The 14,412-nt window shown below is 51.5% G+C and overlaps 1 protein-coding gene across 2 annotated transcripts in view; it reads left to right on the plus strand.

The window, feature by feature from the left end:
* Positions 1 to 14,412, plus strand: part of LOC100727418 (myosin-6) — a 23,447-nt gene continuing 9,035 nt past the window's right edge. The window contains exons 1-25 of one of the 2 annotated variants that reach the window (XM_003474486.3): positions 1 to 89; positions 800 to 823; positions 1,279 to 1,491; positions 2,638 to 2,781; positions 2,999 to 3,155; positions 3,242 to 3,269; positions 3,492 to 3,603; positions 3,811 to 3,903; positions 4,550 to 4,613; positions 4,782 to 4,880; positions 5,320 to 5,423; positions 5,514 to 5,652; positions 6,071 to 6,339; positions 6,631 to 6,801; positions 7,309 to 7,618; positions 8,230 to 8,300; positions 8,727 to 8,814; positions 8,905 to 9,022; positions 9,166 to 9,289; positions 9,561 to 9,697; positions 11,013 to 11,268; positions 11,428 to 11,670; positions 11,819 to 11,995; positions 12,285 to 12,430; positions 12,649 to 12,739. In XM_003474486.3, the coding sequence (XP_003474534.1) occupies positions 1,291 to 1,491; positions 2,638 to 2,781; positions 2,999 to 3,155; positions 3,242 to 3,269; positions 3,492 to 3,603; positions 3,811 to 3,903; positions 4,550 to 4,613; positions 4,782 to 4,880; positions 5,320 to 5,423; positions 5,514 to 5,652; positions 6,071 to 6,339; positions 6,631 to 6,801; positions 7,309 to 7,618; positions 8,230 to 8,300; positions 8,727 to 8,814; positions 8,905 to 9,022; positions 9,166 to 9,289; positions 9,561 to 9,697; positions 11,013 to 11,268; positions 11,428 to 11,670; positions 11,819 to 11,995; positions 12,285 to 12,430; positions 12,649 to 12,739 (3,342 nt within the window). In that variant the 5' untranslated portion in view covers positions 1 to 89; positions 800 to 823; positions 1,279 to 1,290. Of the gene's footprint in view, positions 90 to 160; positions 186 to 799; positions 824 to 1,278; positions 1,492 to 2,637; positions 2,782 to 2,998; positions 3,156 to 3,241; positions 3,270 to 3,491; positions 3,604 to 3,810; positions 3,904 to 4,549; positions 4,614 to 4,781; positions 4,881 to 5,319; positions 5,424 to 5,513; positions 5,653 to 6,070; positions 6,340 to 6,630; positions 6,802 to 7,308; positions 7,619 to 8,229; positions 8,301 to 8,726; positions 8,815 to 8,904; positions 9,023 to 9,165; positions 9,290 to 9,560; positions 9,698 to 11,012; positions 11,269 to 11,427; positions 11,671 to 11,818; positions 11,996 to 12,284; positions 12,431 to 12,648; positions 12,740 to 14,412 lie in introns of those variants that run through there. The other variant, XM_063236886.1, reaches the window with a different exon arrangement.

Consider the following 14,412-nt stretch of genomic DNA (forward strand, 5'->3'; position numbering starts at 1 on the left):
GAAGGACTCCAAATTTAGGCAGCGGGGTGGGGGGGTGAGATATAAAGGAGCCGGAGCTTGGCGGACAGGCGGAGACTCCTCCAGCCCAGGTGAGAGAGAGTTTGGGGTAGAGGCTCCGCACCTAGTCCAGGCAACCCTCACCCAGGGGGTGGGGGGACCCTGCCTTTCCTGAGAGCAAGGTACAGGTCAGTCAGAGCTTCCAGAGCTGCCTTTCCTCCCAGGAAGTCGCCTCTGGCAACTCCAGAAACTTTTTCTTAGACTTTCCCTTTCTCCACCTGCACCATCTGTCTGCTTGTGCGCTGCTCCCTTCCCTCCCTCCTTCGGATGCCTCCTTCCCACTGTCTTGGTGTTTATCTTGCTTCTTGGTCTGTGTCGGTATCACCCCAATCACTTTTTCTGCCTGTCATTCTCCCTTTTCTTTCTAATCCCCCTGTCTGTTTCTTCCTGTATCCACATCCCATCCCAGCCTTTCCATTCTCACTAGCTCTGCATCTGTGTGTGTGCGTGTGTGTGTGTGTGTGTGTGTGTGTGTGTGTGGCACTGAGGTAGAAGTCAGGGCCTCGTGCATGGTAGGCAAGTGCTCTCCCACTGAGCCACATCCTCTGTGTCCTTTCTGCTCTTCCCTATGGTTCTGTACCTCTGCCTCCTTCCCGGCATCTGTCTGCTCTGTGGAGCCTGGCTATCAGTGTCGAGCTCTTTCTCCCAGCTAACCCGCCTCTGTTGCTCTTTTTTCTGCCGTTCTTTCTGCCTGGCTGCATCTCTGGAGTGTCTTGTTCTACCTGTGCTCCTGATTCTGCAGGATTCTCTGTGAAGAAACAATCAGGTGAGAGCCATCCCAGTGTTCTCTGCAGACCCCAGATTGCTGGACCAGGAGCCCGATTGCTGGATCAGGGGCCTCATCTCTGGCCCAAACAGCTCAGCACCTTTCTTTGGAAAACTCCAGCCAATCCCACCTACACAAACCCTTTCCTGAGTCTCTGCTAAAGATGATTCATGGCAAGGGAAGCAGAAATTCAAGGGGAGAGGGTGGGTCCAGACAGGGCCCTACAGGCTGGGGATTTAGGTCAGTGGCATAAGCCCCTGACTTGCAAGTGTGTGGTCATGAGTTCGATCCCCAGTACTGATAAAAAAGAAAAAGACAAAAAAAAAAAAAACCAGACAGGGCCCTAATGGGGTGGAGATAGGAGAGCAATAAGACCCAGTAGGATAAAGAACAAGGCCACCTCCAGAAGCCTGGACCCAACTCAGGAGTAATGGCTCCTCCTGTCTTGGCCTCAGAAAAGCCACAGGATGACAGACTCCCAGATGGCCGACTTTGGGGAGGCTGCTCCGTACCTCCGGAAGTCAGAAAAGGAGCGTCTGGAGGCCCAGACACGGCCTTTTGACATCCGCACTGAGTGCTTCGTGCCTGACGACAAAGAGGAGTTTGTCAAGGCCAAGATTGTGTCCCGGGAAGGGGGCAAGATCACTGCTGAGACAGAGAATGGCAAGGTGCGTGGGGTACAGGGCAGGGCAGGGGGAGGGAAGGTGTTAGGAGAAGGGACACGTCTGGAGCCACCTATACAGGTCCCAGAAGTCCAGATCTGAGCCTTTGCAGCGGGAGCAGGGCAGGTATATCGGGGCATCACCCTAAGGATGTAAGCATCTTACCAGAGGGATGCTGGGAACGGTCTGGGGGCAGCTGTTTTTCTCTGCAGAGAGGCCTTGTAGATAGAGGCACAGAAATAGCATTAAATGAAGCTTTCCTTCTTGCATGATGTCCATTTTCCCTGTGTCTCAGTTTCCCCCATGAGTCCACTTTCTCAAATTCCCCTCACCTAAATAGGAGCAAATTCTTAGATCAGTGTTGAGCTCAGAGTTCAGTGCTAGGGCCAGTGATAAGCACTCAGAGATCCCTACTGCCTGGGTCATTCATGCTAGCCATGAGAATTGCTTCAGGTAACCAGCAGGGTTCAGAGAGGTGACCTCTCCAACCTGTCAGCTGAATGTTGCCTCTCACTGAGATTGGAAGAATGGGCCACAACCACAGGGACTTTGACTCATCTCAGATCTGCCACCAGAAGGTCACTGTGCTGGCAAATCATGTGGTCAGTTAGAGCCACAGCCAGTCTTCTCTACTACAGAACTGCTGGAATTCCTCCTGGCAGGATCTAATGAGATCAGGCCAAATTGCAAATTGACTGGTGCCAATCAAACCACACCAACAGTGACTGACAGGCAATGCAGGCAAGGCACTGATGCCCTCAAGCACTGCCACAGGAGATGGCTCCAGGGTCAGGGTGTGCTGTGCACAGAGCTGAGAACTGCCAATCCCCAGGTTTGCCCCGAGATACTTGAAACATGGGGACTGGGAGGTGACCATCACTGGTGACAGAGCCTGGAGAACTGGCAAGATAAAGGGCTCTATGCTGGTCTCTAGGATGGGAGAGACTGCAGGAAGATTAGCTGGGGACAGTGTCCTGGGCAAGTTTTGCCTTAGGGGCTGGAGCACTGGCTAGTAAAGAGCTAGGGAGCAAGGCAGAGTCCAGGATGTGTCTTTGGGAAAAGGTAGGAGGGCAAGGCTGGCAAAAGAGGGCTGACAAGGGCATTGGTGAGAATATGGTCACCCCATCCTACCACTCCATGCTCCCTCCCTAGACGGTGACGGTGAAGGAGGACCAGGTCATGCAGCAGAACCCGCCCAAGTTCGACAAGATCGAGGACATGGCCATGCTGACCTTCCTGCATGAGCCCGCAGTGCTGTACAACCTCAAGGAACGCTACGCAGCCTGGATGATCTACGTGAGTGGCGGCTGCTTCCTGCAGGGACAGAAGTTTAAGCAGTCCAGGGGGACAGGATTGGGATTGTCCCAGGGCCCCCCTCCACTCCCCATCCACTGCCGGGCAGCTGCAGAAAAAGAAGATCTAGCTAGAGTGACCTGGTATGACCTGACTGCCCCTGCTGGCTGGCCTGGGTTCTCCTCACCAATCTCATGCCTTGCCCTGTCTCTTGATCCAGACCTACTCAGGCCTCTTCTGCGTCACTGTCAACCCCTACAAGTGGCTGCCAGTGTACAACGCTGAGGTGGTGGCTGCCTACCGGGGCAAGAAGAGGAGCGAGGCCCCACCCCACATCTTCTCCATCTCCGACAACGCCTATCAGTACATGCTGACGGGTGAGCCTGGCACCCAGCCTGTGCCCCCCAGCCCCACACAGGCCTGGGCCCTCAGCGCTGACCCCGTTGCCTCTCCTCTCTTCCAGATCGCGAGAACCAGTCCATCCTCATCACGTGAGCGAGCACCATCTACCCCTAGGGGCTGGGGTGCAGTCCCCCTGGCTGATTGCTGGCATACAGGGGAGGTTTCAGGCTGTGATTGCAGAGAGCGTGGGCACTGGGCTCTTTTTAGAGGGCAAATCCTGGACAGGACTGGGAAGGGAAGAGTGTGGGGTTCGAGGCTCTGTATGCACAGCAGCATGAATGATGCGTTCTGATTGTCTCGGTTGACCCCAGCGGAGAATCCGGAGCTGGGAAGACTGTGAACACAAAGCGTGTCATCCAGTACTTCGCCAGCATTGCAGCTATAGGTGACCGTGGCAAGAAGGACAATCCCAGTGCAAACAAGGTGCCATGGGGACCACAGGCACATCAGTAAGGGGGTGGAGGGCAGGGCCAGCACAGTGTGAAACATCCTTCTGGCAGGAGACTCACGCTCTGAGCTCAGAGGCCCTTTGGGACCACAGACTGTTCATCCAGCCCCAGCCCACTCACCAGGACCAAAGCATCCAGGAGGTGGGCAGAGAATGAGGTCACATCCCTGCTCCCCTCACAGGGCACCCTGGAGGACCAGATCATCCAGGCCAACCCCGCTTTGGAGGCCTTCGGCAACGCCAAGACTGTCCGGAACGACAACTCCTCCCGCTTTGTGAGTGACCCTTGACTACTGCCAAGTGGCCTTGACAAGAAAAGGGGATGCTGTTCAGATGACAGCCAGAACACTCAATTGACTGCATTGTGTCTGCTCGGGCACACACATGTATCTATATGCACATACAGACTCACTCACTCCGAACCCTCCCAACCCTCCCTGAGCTCTGTGAGCCTCACAAAAAAGGCCCAGGGCCACCACAACTGTCCATAAGCAAGTAACAGAGCTGACTTTGGTCATATTTTAGATTTCTCTTCTGAATGTTTTCAAAGTTCTTCTGCAATGGATTGACCAAAGAGCACAGGCTTTGGAGCCAAAGCCTGGACATTCTGTGTGCTCAGCAAGTCCCCACTTCCTTGAGCCCCAGGGCCCTCACCTGTGAAGCAGGATCACATGAGATAGTATGAGAGGCAGGAACAGGAGGCATCTATCTACATGTGTTAATCCCTGGGCCCCGTTTCCATGGGGATCTCTGGGGAGTGTGGAAATAGGCATCCTCCTCCTGTTTCCCTGATACTGAACTGAGACACCAAATAGGTCATTTATATTCCAGAACCATCCAGGCCTTTCTGGGTTAAAGTGAGATCCAAAGTTGCATTCTGTCCCTTTGTCAGTTCCTTTACTTAGTGCTATCTACAAACAGGGGAAATTCATCAGGATCCACTTTGGAGCCACTGGAAAGCTGGCTTCCGCTGACATAGAGACTTGTGAGTATCGGGGAGCCTGGTCATCCCCTGGATCTTTGCCTTTGCCTCTCTTCCCAGCGGTGGCCACTCTGGTCATTCCTCCCATCACCTCTCAAGGTACATACACCACCCTTTTTCTAGCTCTTCTCTTTCTTCCTCACCTGTCTTCCTCCCCTCTCCCCACCTCAGATCTGCTGGAGAAGTCTCGGGTGATCTTCCAGCTAAAGGCTGAAAGGAACTACCACATCTTCTACCAGATTCTGTCCAACAAGAAGCCAGAGCTGCTGGGTGAGCCCAGCCTGAGTCCATTGCCTGTTCCCCACCCCAAAGCCTACCTCTGTGCAAGGCACATTCTCTTGCTCCAGGATGGGCCTGCACCCCATTTTGTCTTCCCAGGACACAATCACACACCTTGATCCTCATCTCACTTCTTTCCACTTTTCCCTTGGCATATTTCTCCTGTTTCTGTCGATCATTTCCTTCTCTTGCCATCTCGTCTCCGCATATCATCACCTCCCACCCTCTCTCTTCCTTTTTGTCTGGAGTTGGGTCTTCCCTTCCTAATTGCACCCTTGACTTTTGAATCTCTCCCTGTGATTGCTGATTCTCCCATTCTCTATCCACTTCCTATCCTCTCCTCTTCTATTCCCCCTCCATTCATCTCTCCTCCACATTCCCTGCCTTCTCCTCACCATGTTCCTGCCCCGCCTTCCCTTGCCCGGCACAGACATGCTGCTGCTCACCAACAACCCCTACGACTACGCCTTTGTGTCTCAGGGAGAGGTGTCTGTGGCCTCCATTGACGACTCTGAGGAGCTCATGGCCACCGATGTGAGTGAGGAGGCTGGAGTGGCCATTCAAGGGCCCTTGAAAGCTCCCAGGTTACCATCTAACCATGCTTTGTGCTCCTTGCTGTCCCAGAGTGCCTTTGATGTGCTAGGCTTCACTCCAGAGGAGAAAGCCGGTGTCTACAAGCTGACAGGCGCCATCATGCACTACGGGAACATGAAGTTCAAGCAGAAGCAACGGGAAGAGCAGGCAGAGCCAGATGGCACCGAAGGTGCACAGGACAGCCAGGCAGGACTAAGAAGGCCTGAGGGGCAGGCGGGGTGGGAGTAAACAGAGATGGGCACTGGCAACTGGGTCTTCCTCACTGCATCCAAAGGTTCTTTCAACAATCCTTAGAGAACAGGTTGACAACAGGATTGCCTGGACCTCAATAGAGAATCTGGAAGGAAACCAGGGGTAATATGAGAACAGACAGGCAGAGAGTAGGCCTTATCCAAAGGCAGTTAGAACCCTCAGGCTATCATCTTCAGATGGGTGAGTTAGAAGGGAAGGGCGAGGGATGAGAAGGGACAGTGACATGGGGGAGATGAGCAGACAGGGAGTCCTCCCACTGTCATAGCTGCACGAACTGAAAGTGAGTTGGGGTAGGGAACAAGGGTCATTGACAGCCCTGTTTCCTTCTCAACCAGATGCTGACAAATCAGCCTACCTCATGGGACTGAACTCTGCCGACCTGCTCAAGGGGCTGTGCCACCCTCGGGTGAAGGTGGGCAATGAGTATGTCACCAAGGGGCAGAGCGTCCAGCAGGTGTACTACTCCATTGGAGCACTGGCCAAGTCAGTGTATGAGAAGATGTTCAACTGGATGGTGACACGCATCAATGCCACCCTGGAGACCAAGCAGCCACGACAGTACTTCATAGGGGTCCTTGATATCGCTGGTTTCGAGATCTTCGATGTGAGTCCAGAGCCCTGGGAGTAGGGGTGATCACACACTCACTCACACAATCGCAGTCACTGTGCAGGGCCAGCTGTGGGCCAGGCTGGGAAGCCAGTGAGAATCAGGCAGTGCCACACAGTATTAATCCCTGTCCTCAGGGGAACCCACCTGCCATCCCCACTTCCCTAACCACACCTGGAGGGGAAAGCCACCCCCTGCTAGGCTCAGGCAGGACACGTGCTGGGCTGACCCCAGAGGCCCCTCACACAGACTCCCGCCTCACCTGCTGCCTCCCTCACCCCTCTGCAGTTCAACAGTTTTGAGCAGCTCTGCATCAACTTCACCAATGAGAAGCTGCAGCAGTTCTTCAACCACCACATGTTCGTGCTGGAGCAGGAGGAGTACAAGAAGGAGGGCATCGAGTGGGAGTTCATTGACTTTGGCATGGACCTGCAGGCCTGCATTGACCTCATTGAGAAGGTGCTGCCCACCACCCTTCCGTGTCTCCTCTGCACCCCAGACCGAGCAGCCTCATCCCGCTGGGGGTGTGGTCTGATGAACAGAAGCGAGGCTGTAGAATCCTAAGCTCCAGTTCCTAGAGCACTTTCTTGGTCTAGAACCCAGGCCCTTGAGAGCAGACATGTGGAGGGCAGGCACCTGCAGGATGGCCTCCCCCGCAGCAGGTTGCTAGCCCCAGTTTACACACCCAAGGACCAGCAAGTGTCAGGCATCTGGGTGACAGAGTGGTGAGTGAAGCACCAATAGCAGCCCCAGGCCTAGACTTTCACAAAGGTCCCTCTGTGATGGCCCAGGTTTCCCACTTGGCAAAGCCTTGAACAGGTGCCAGTCAGTAGACGAGTGTCCTCCATGCTGAGCCGAGTACATTAACACCCCAAGAACATGCCCACAAGCTCACAAGGACTGAAGAGCAGACTCCATCTCCAACTGTGTGACACACACTGGGTGACACTCTCTCCTTCCTCTCAGCCCATGGGCATCATGTCCATCCTGGAGGAGGAGTGCATGTTCCCCAAGGCCACCGACATGACCTTCAAGGCCAAGCTATATGATAACCACCTCGGCAAGTCCAACAATTTCCAGAAGCCACGCAACATCAAGGCGAAGCCAGAAGCCCACTTCTCCCTGATCCACTATGCTGGCACTGTGGACTACAACATCCTAGGCTGGCTGGAAAAGAACAAGGACCCACTCAATGAAACTGTGGTGGCCCTGTACCAGAAGTCCTCCCTCAAGCTCATGGCCACACTCTTCTCCACCTATGCTTCCGCTGACACTGGTAAGGGGGAGACACCTAAGCTGGGTCAGGAGACTTCTGAGGTTCAGCGTCCAGACACAGGCAGGGTAGCCCATGAATAGGAGAGCCCGCTGCTGGCTCTCTGTACCTCCCACTTTCTTCCTTGTATTATGGAGATTGTTGCACTCATCTGTTTCTTCAAGACTGAGCCACAGTTAGGGATCAGTGAACACAGCACATGTGTCACTGTCAGCTGCCCATGATAGAGCCAGACATACAGAACTTCTCAGTATGTATTCAGATAATCATGGAACAAACGCAGAAAAAAAATGGGTCTCCAGTTCAGAGAAAGAAGAGAAACAGTGTGGACAAAATAAAGAGGTATAAGGAGCAATGTAGAAAGTGGGAAGACATACGAATCAAGGGTAAGTTTAAAAGGAGGTGCCAAAAGTTACTTATGGTGTATCAATACCTATTGCTAAGCTGCCCTGTGTAGTTAGCCTACCCAGTCTGCTTTCCAGGTTTTAGAGGCAGTTACTTCCATCCTGTGGAAAATTGAGACTGGAGAACAGCCACTGAGTGCAAGAGCGTGCCCCTCCCCTAGGATTCCTCTGTTTCAAGCTCATGTTTATCATCTCTTCTCCTGTTATTAGGGGATAGTGGTAAAGGCAAAGGAGGCAAGAAAAAAGGCTCATCCTTCCAGACAGTGTCTGCTCTCCACCGGGTAAGAGGGGCCCAGAGATTCCATAGCAGGTAAACCTGCAGCAACCCTATCCTGATGTTCTGAATCTAGGGATGACAGAAGCTAGAGCTATGTGATGATTTCAGTGTGAAATTTCTACACAAGACCAGGCATGGTAGTGCATACTGGTAATCCTAGCACCTGGAAGGGTGAGGCAGGAGGATCACTGCAAATTTGAGGCTAACCTAGGCTACATGGTGAGTTCAGTGCCACCCTGGACTACATAGAGAGACCCACCCTGTCAAAAGAAAAAAGAAAAGAAGGAAAATTCTACACAAGCATGAAATTATATATGTCAACCCTCTGTCCCTTTGATGGTTCTGGTGACAGGGTCTCTGCGTCCCAGGGCTAAGGAACCCAAGAGAAGGTCCTTATGGCTACTAACTCATTACCTCCCTCCATCCCCAGGAAAATCTGAATAAGCTGATGACCAACCTGAGGACCACTCATCCTCACTTTGTTCGCTGCATTATCCCCAATGAACGAAAGGCTCCAGGTGAACTACAAGAAAGGCTTTGGTCTGGGGGTGGGTACCCAGCATCCACTTATTCTGAGACTGACCCCTTTCTTTCCCCTCCTGCCACAGGAGTGATGGACAATCCCTTGGTCATGCACCAGCTGCGCTGCAATGGTGTGCTGGAGGGCATCCGCATCTGCAGGAAGGGCTTCCCCAACCGCATCCTCTATGGGGACTTCCGGCAGAGGTGGGCACAGGGGGCTGCAGACCTCAGGGAGCACAGGGAGCTTGGGCTGCCATGTGGGAGTGGGAGTCTGCAGGTGGCCCTGGACTTTGTGGGCAGAGCAGATCCTGGCAGAACTGGGGTGACTCTGGGCACTTCCCTCCCAGGTATCGTATCCTGAACCCGGCGGCCATTCCTGAGGGACAGTTTATTGACAGCAGGAAAGGGGCAGAGAAGCTGCTAAGCTCCCTGGACATTGACCACAATCAGTACAAATTCGGCCACACCAAGGTGAATCTTGAGCCCTGTTGGGAGGTTGCAGGGCAGGGGTCCCTGTCGCATGAGGCAGATAGAAAATGAGGAGACGGCCCCCGATTCCTGGTTTCCTTCCCAACACATGGACGGTAAACCAGGCTGCTTTCCTCCCTTGTGATTTGTATTTGTTCTAGGATGCACGGGTTTGAGTTCCCTGTGAGCTCACTCAGACTTCTCCTATCCTCTTCCTCTGCCCTGCTCACCCCTCTCTGAGGCTAAGGACCCTGGTTCTGTCCCCTGCCCTTAGGTGTTCTTCAAGGCAGGGCTCCTGGGGCTGTTGGAAGAGATGCGAGATGAGAGGCTGAGCCGCATCATCACACGCATCCAGGCGCAGTCCCGGGGTCAGCTCATGCGCATTGAGTTCAAGAAGATTGTGGAACGCAGGTGAGGCAGGGAGGAAAGGGAAGCACCTGAAATGTCAGAGAACTGCCAAAGAGCATGGGTCAGAAGACCTGGGATTCAGGGCCTGGCTCCACGGTCGCTGACCTGGGCGAGTTACTTTACTATTCTGTATCTCACATTGAATTATTGTTTAAATACTCCATTTTAAAACACCAGGTTGACAAAAATTAAGAAGTCTGACCTACCATTGACTGGTGTATAAATTACGGCAACCTCTTTGGAAAAAGATTTATCATTGTCTTCCAAAGCTGAACAATCACATACTTTTTAACGCCACTCCTAAATGCAATCCCACCACAGAGAAACTCCTAGATGTGTATATCACGACAAAAAAAAGAGAGAGAGAGACCAAGTCTTCATAACAGCATCGGCCATAATAGTATGGATATGGAAACGACCTGAATTTCCATCCAAAGGAGAATAGGTTTATTACCATTTGGTGGAATATCATAGAGCTATGAAAAATAGCAAACTACACTACATGATATTGTATGTTTGCACCATAAAAGCATATTGCTGAATGAGCAAAAGTAAGTCTTAATTCCAGCACTCTAGGAGATTGAGACAGGAGAACCACAAGTTCAAGTCCAGCCTGAACAACTCAGTAACTCAGTGAGATCCTGTCTCAAAATAAAAAATAAAAAAACCTGGGGAGGTAACTCAGTGCAAAGGCCCTTGGTTCAAACCCTAGTTTTTAAAAAAAGGTCTCAGAGGGGCTGGGGATTTAGCTCAGCGGCATAAACGCCTGCCTTTAAAGCAGGCAGTCATGAGTTCGATCCCTGGTACTGATTAAAAGGAAAAAGACAAAAAAAAAAAAAAAAAAAAAAAAGGTCTCAGAAGGGTATGTACAGTGTCAGACAATCATTAATGCTGGTAATACTTTAACTGTTGCTGGGTGGTGGGTGTGTGGACAGTCATTTTCATGTTTTGTAATGTATATACTGGAGACATTCTCAAAGTCAACATTGTACAATTTTAACATATTTGAGATTCTCATCAGCATAAAACCACTGAACATAATATAATATTATAAGTGGTCGTTTCCATTACAATTGTTCCAGTAGGGAAGCTATAAACTGTACGTTAGTTGAATTGATTCACACTTTTACAGAGCAACCTACTTTCAACGCAGTGCTCTTTGATCAGGAGTGCGTATGTGCAGTAAGGTACAAAACTGGGCTTCTGCCTGTGCTGCATACAAACTTGCTAGAGGAAAGAGAACCCGTGTAGGTTGGCCCTGTGATTGGGACAGGGCTCTTTTATAGGGTCCCTCCCTGCCTGCATGTTTCCTTGTCAGGGATGCCCTGCTGGTAATCCAGTGGAACATTCGAGCCTTCATGGCTGTCAAGAATTGGCCATGGATGAAGCTCTACTTCAAGATCAAGCCGCTGCTGAAGAGCGCAGAGACGGAGAAGGAGATGGCCACCATGAAGGAGGAGTTCGCACGCATCAAAGAGTCTCTGGAGAAGTCTGAGGCTCGCCGCAAGGAGCTGGAGGAGAAGATGGTGTCACTGCTGCAGGAGAAGAATGACCTGCAGCTCCAAGTGCAGGCGGTGAGGCCCTGTGATGATTTCTTCATCTCCTCTTTTCTCTCCTAGAGTATAGCACATCACATGACTAGGGCCTGGGAGTCTAGAAAAGCCAGTTCTTTTAAGAACATGCATGTCTCCTCTTTTTTAACCATCAGCTTCTTCCCTATCCTCTTCTCCCAGGAACAAGACAACCTCAATGATGCAGAGGAACGCTGCGATCAGCTGATCAAGAACAAGATCCAGCTGGAGGCCAAGGTGAAGGAGATGAATGAGAGGCTGGAGGATGAGGAGGAGATGAATGCCGAGCTCACTGCCAAGAAGCGAAAGCTGGAAGATGAGTGCTCAGAGCTCAAGAAGGACATTGATGACCTGGAGCTGACACTGGCCAAGGTGGAGAAGGAGAAGCATGCAACAGAGAACAAGGTAAGTGCTGCTCCCTCTGGCTCCAGCCCACATCTCCTCAGATTTCCAGTCCAGAGAGGATCCCGGTCCTTGACATGGAGGTCCCCACACATGTCCCCAGCTGTGGCCTGTAGGGACCTTTGTTCTGAAGCAGTAGGGACTTTGGCAGGTGAAGAACCTGACAGAGGAGATGGCTGGACTGGATGAGATCATTGCCAAGCTGACCAAGGAGAAGAAAGCTCTGCAAGAGGCCCACCAGCAGGCCCTGGATGACCTTCAGGCTGAGGAGGACAAGGTCAACATCCTGACCAAGGCTAAGGTCAAGCTCGAGCAGCAGGTGGACGATGTGAGTAATAAGAACCATTTATCTCTCTCAAATCAAGAGTTTGCCATCAACCAATGGTCAAAGGGTTCTTGATCCCTATAATTAGCTTCTATGGCTCCTGAAGATTTTTTCCCCCTCTCCCCTCACAGTGGTTCCTCACTGGGTTGAGTTTCTGAATCCTTTGTGCTTACAGGATCTCTGCTGGTGTCACTTCCAGTGCCATTGTACTTCAAGCTTAAGAGCAAGCAGAAAAACATTGAACAGTGGATTTCAGGTTTTCTAGATTTTGTTCTTACTCTCTCTCCACCAGCTGGAGGGATCTCTGGAGCAGGAGAAGAAGGTGCGCATGGACCTGGAGCGGGCAAAGCGGAAGCTAGAGGGCGACCTGAAGCTGACCCAGGAGAGCATCATGGACCTGGAGAATGACAAGCTGCAGCTGGAAGAAAAGCTCAAGAAGTAAGCACTGACAGCAGCCATGAGGGGCTAAAGAGTTCACTGCCGGTCCACGGATGAGGTCGCCCTGGGCACACACACTGGGAATTCTGAGGGTCATCACAGGCTTCCTTTACTCTCTGGGCCAGAAAGGTGGCAGATGGTTCTGGCATACTGAGGCAAGACAATAGAACGGGCCCAGTGTAGGGAGGGCCACCAGTCACCACCTGCTTCTCTTCCAGGAAGGAGTTTGACATTAATCAGCAGAACAGTAAGATTGAGGATGAGCAGGCACTCGCTCTTCAGCTGCAGAAGAAACTAAAGGAAAACCAGGTGACATTCTTCTTGGTGCAGCCAAGGGAACACCCACGTGAGGCTGTGGAAACTGCTTAGGGTTCCAGATAATATCTAGAACTCCAGGCATCCCCAGAACCCTAATCATCTCTGACCTCCAGGCAGCACTAATCTTGCCCTAGTCTTATTGAGCAGGAATGCATCAGTGCAGCAAAGCTCTTCTGGAGAGGACTCATACCTATAAAAGGGTCTCTCTTTCTGCAATATGCTCTGCCTCACACACTTGCTACTCTGGGTTAAGGCTCAATCCTTCTCTTCCACCACCTTTCCTTTAGTCCTTTAGGCTCAATCCTTCTCTTCCACCACCTTTCCTTTAGTACTTCTGCCTGCCGCATGCAAGTAGGAAGAACTTTCATGGAGCACATTTCCCGTGGGCTGTTGGGTTCATCCCCTCCCCAGTACTAACTTTAGTCACCGATACAGGCTGAGTCTCCCCAGATGCTCCTGATATGCAGTCAGCTCCCACCACCTCGAGCAAGTCACGTGCCCTCCCTGATCCTCAGATTCTCTTGTTATCCATAACATGTACCTACCCTACAGGACCAGAGGACATAAAGTATATGAAACCACTTAGTCAGTTGGGGAATTCTATACGAATGCCATTTTAGTATAGCCAAGGTTAAAGTCAGCCAGCTACTGACAAGAAGGTATTCTTTTGTCCTCTATCTCTCCTGTCCCTCGTGGGAGGAGAGTAAATGAATGGCTTAGGCCAGATGTGGTGTGCACACCTATAGTCCAGCTTTTTGGGAGGCTGAGCCCAGAGAATCGCTTTGCGCCCAGGATCATAACTAGCCTTAGGCAACACAATGAGACCTCATCTCAAAAAAAGTCATAATGTACCCCATACTGATGTGCTTTTAGTTGTAGATTTTCCTGAAAAGCCTATAAGGCAGGGACTGTCTCCATTTTATAGCTGCAGAAGCTGCAGGACCAGAGCTAGACACAGTAAAACAGGTGCTCAACTGCTGGAGACAAGGTCTGTCCTCTCACTTTCTATACGACCATGGCTAGGAGGAAGAGGTCCCCCCCGCCAGCCCACAGGACCTGCGGTTTAGGCTGCAAATAACACAGGCACACCATCCCACTCCCCTGGGCTGCTTAGGCACTACCCTTTCTGTCTTCTTGGGCTTCCCTCTTGGGTATTAGTCAATATTCTGAACTGCCCCCTTGTTCTTCTATTGTGAGTCTCGGCAACTTTTTCAGATTATGTCTTTTTTTTTTTTTTTTTGTCTTTTTCCTTTTTATCGGTACCGGGGACTGAACTCACAACTACCTGCTTGCAAAGAGTCTCGGCAACTTTTTGGCTTCTTGGACTGAAACAAGAGTGAGGATATCGGGGCTGGAGATTTAGCTCACCGGCATAAGCACCTGCCTTGCAAGCAGGCAGTTGTGAGTTCAATCCCTGGTACCGATAAAAAGGAAAAAGACAAAAAAAAAAGAAAGGGTGAGGGTATCCTCACCACATCTTCTCAAGTGAGCTGTGACTCCTCCTTCTCCATCCTGGAGCAGAGATGCAGGTTCTCTTCCTCCTGCTGCTGCAGTTCAGTAAAGCTACAGGAGTTTCCTGCAGTCCCTTAAAGCTGTCTATTACCCCAGATGAAGGGAATTTCAACCAAAACTCCCCTTTGTTCCTGGATAGGCAAACAACAGGT

Source organism: Cavia porcellus, unplaced genomic scaffold (genome assembly GCF_034190915.1).
Source record: "Cavia porcellus strain 051 isolate PalLab524CR breed Dunkin Hartley unplaced genomic scaffold, mCavPor4.1 scaffold_26, whole genome shotgun sequence".
NCBI classification, from domain to species: Eukaryota; Metazoa; Chordata; class Mammalia; order Rodentia; family Caviidae; genus Cavia; species Cavia porcellus.